Source organism: Cottoperca gobio, chromosome 9 (genome assembly GCF_900634415.1).
Source record: "Cottoperca gobio chromosome 9, fCotGob3.1, whole genome shotgun sequence".
Taxonomy (NCBI): Eukaryota; Metazoa; Chordata; class Actinopteri; order Perciformes; family Bovichtidae; genus Cottoperca; species Cottoperca gobio.
This window is the reverse complement of record NC_041363.1, coordinates 1396638-1399550: the sequence shown is the minus strand read 5'-3', so window position 1 is coordinate 1399550 and position 2913 is coordinate 1396638. Positions and strand designations below refer to the sequence as shown.

At 38.1% G+C, this 2913-nt stretch overlaps 1 protein-coding gene across 2 annotated transcripts in view; it reads left to right on the top strand.

The window, feature by feature from the left end:
* The first annotated feature begins 926 nt into the window (after positions 1-926).
* bicdl1 (BICD family like cargo adaptor 1) overlaps positions 927-2913 on the top strand; it is a 24988-nt gene continuing 23001 nt past the window's right edge. For both annotated transcript variants that reach the window (XR_003832852.1, XM_029440690.1), the window contains exon 1: positions 927-1697. Coding sequence is in view for 1 of the 2 variants with exons in the window: in XM_029440690.1 (XP_029296550.1) it covers positions 1317-1697 (381 nt within the window). In the remaining variant the exon portion in view is untranslated. The remainder of the gene's footprint in view (positions 1698-2913) is intronic.

The window sequence follows — 2913 nt, the reverse complement described above, 5'->3', positions numbered from 1 at the left end:
TACATAATGTTATTAATGTATCCCAAGGAAGTGATGTACTTTTGTTTTCTTGAGAAGTGAGAAAAGTAATGTATGCAATACTCTGGTAGCTTACCTACGAAGAAGGAGAAGATAAATAAAATTATGAAAACATTTCTGTATTCTCTTTACTTTTTGTATGTACAGTTTGTTTTATTTTTACTTACTTACGTTTCTCATGCCAATAAAGCCCTCGTGAATGTAATTGTATAGGTCTGTATTTGTATTTCTAGGCTCAAACGTGTATGTTCAATCGCCTAGCAGTTATATTATTAAAATAATCTCATTGAGTCTTTTTATTTTTACTGGAAAATACCATATAATAATTGCACTTAATATGTACTTGTCATGTTCAGCTTGTGTGATTTCTTTATTGCAGAAATGGATAATGTAGACATGAAACTAAAGGGTTTGGAAAAAGCTGAAGAACTCGATTAATACTAATCAGGATTTATTTACCTGACAAAACCCTTTGTTTGTTTGTTTTTAATTACATTTATAAGTGTCAAATTTCCTTTTTTATGGGTAATGTTAGGGTAACATTTCAATTGGGCTAGTCATTTAAAAGGTTATTATTTAACATAAAATAACAATAAATAATCCTCTAGGTTAAGCACCAGGTTATACAAAGTGTAAATTCATCACAGGTTGTTCTTGCTTTACCATGTCTGACGATAGGTGGTGCATCACTGTTCATATATTACCTCTTCACGTGCTCTTTTACTGGATGTCACAGATGTGAGCGAGAAGCACCAAAATATGGCGCTATCATTTTCAGCCAATGGGCTGCCTGGTTGTAACAGGTTGCAGCTGGCGTCACTACCGTGGCGGGAACGCGCATTCAAGACTGGAGAGCGGTTGGGAGCGAGGAGGCATCGGGGTCGCGCTCATCTGTTTGGCTGGCAAAAGCCTCCGGTGTAACAGGCCGATCATTATGGGGGACCCAGGACCCCGAAGCGGGATGGACCCTGACCGACCGACCGCTGCGCAGAGCTCATCCAGGCGGTTTATACCGGGATAAAAGACCATTCTGTGTGTGCAATAACAAACAGAGAGCTGCAGAGGAGGCGGTGTTTGCTGGGATTCAATCAGAGCCAAAGAGTCGCGACTGGGAGCTTAACTAGAGAGAGCGACGCGAGTTATAATCTAACTGGATCCAGCTCGAAATTGCGAGAATGATGGAGGAATTGTCGATTACAAGCTTGTCCGGTCAGCCCAACCCTGTCAGAGCAGGGTGGGTTCATCCGGAGTGAAATCAGTCGGCTCTTATCTGTTGGCTTCCCCTCCGCCGGGCGGCGATGTCCACTTTCTGCCTCGACCTGCAGGTTTCAGCACCACTGGAGCTGGACAGCGACTGCATGGAGCCCCGGGCCAGCCCCGCCGCACAGGAGCCCGGCGGCTTTCAGGGTCACCCGCTGCGGCACGCCGGCTCCGGAGGCCTCGGCATGGCCTTGGAGGAGGAACTGGCCATGCTTACCGGGGAGCGGGGCGAGGAGGAGGACCTGCCCGACCTAGAGACGCCTGCGGTGGGGCATAACGCAGACTTGCTGTCGCTCTTCCGTCAGAAGGAAAAAGATTTGGTTTTAGCTGCTAAACTCGGCAAAGCGCTGCTGGAGAGAAACCAAGACTTGACCAAGCAATATGAGAAAATGCACAAAGATCTCAACGAGAAATTAGAGGTAAAGTTAAGAAATGCTATAATTCTTTAGTCAAGTTTGAGCCTTCACAATGTAAACAAACTCACGAGGATCATAACAAATGCTGCTCCACATTCAGACTGCTTTCACCCATCATTCACTTTTCTTTTTTTATAGTCTGGCATAAATGTATGTAATGTTCTTTAAGCCAGGAAATCACTGTTACACTGTCTGTGTCATTACAGTGACCCACTGCCAAGCTAAAAATAAGGTGTAGCATATCCTGCGACTTATTTCACACGTCATGTTCACAGTTGAGCTTTTGTTCCTGTTGTTTTTTGAAACAATACTTCACACAAGCCAACACGTGGCCTGAGAAACCCCACAAAGACTAATCCTGCGTCCAGGGCCTTCTGTACATCTGTTCAGCCCTTTGATCCATATTCATCCTCAGCTCAGAGTATTATACAAATGAGCTGCCTCTTAATACCAAACTCTTCTTATTCATATTGATTTGAGAGGTTGTTTTTGATATACTTACACAGGGTAAAACTTTATAATAACCATCACTAATATATGGTAAATATGATAGTTAATTAAACTTAAGTGGAGTTATTTTACTGTAAACAACTAAATTATAATACATAATATTTTACAAATATTAGTAGTAGTGCTATAATATGTTATTTTATCATTAGTTTCAAATAATTTGTATATTATATTTTGTATCATAACTGATAAGAGATGATAACAATTATATTCTGATTACATTGGTAAACTATTTCTCAACACACATAACATTTGATATACTTTATTGAGTATTTGTTAAAGATCACACATTACATAAGCATTACACAGAGAGTATTAGAAAGTATTAACTACCTTTCTAAATAATATTTATAGATGCTTAAGTATTTATTAACCATTTAACATCAGATGCAACTTTATAATAGCATCCAGATAATGTTTAAACGGTTTACAAATAAATTATTCAACATTAACAAAGTGTTTGAAATATCTGCTCCATCGATCTAGTTTGTAATGTTTAGAAATGTCTGACAAAGGAATTTCTATTTTTTTAGATACAAAAATAAATATATATATATATATATATATACTGTATACACTGTATATATATATATATATATATATATATATATATATATATATATATATATATATATATATATATATCAAATAAAGGCGTAATGTGTGCAACAATACATATCTAATAATTAGTAAACATTTATTATTTCAT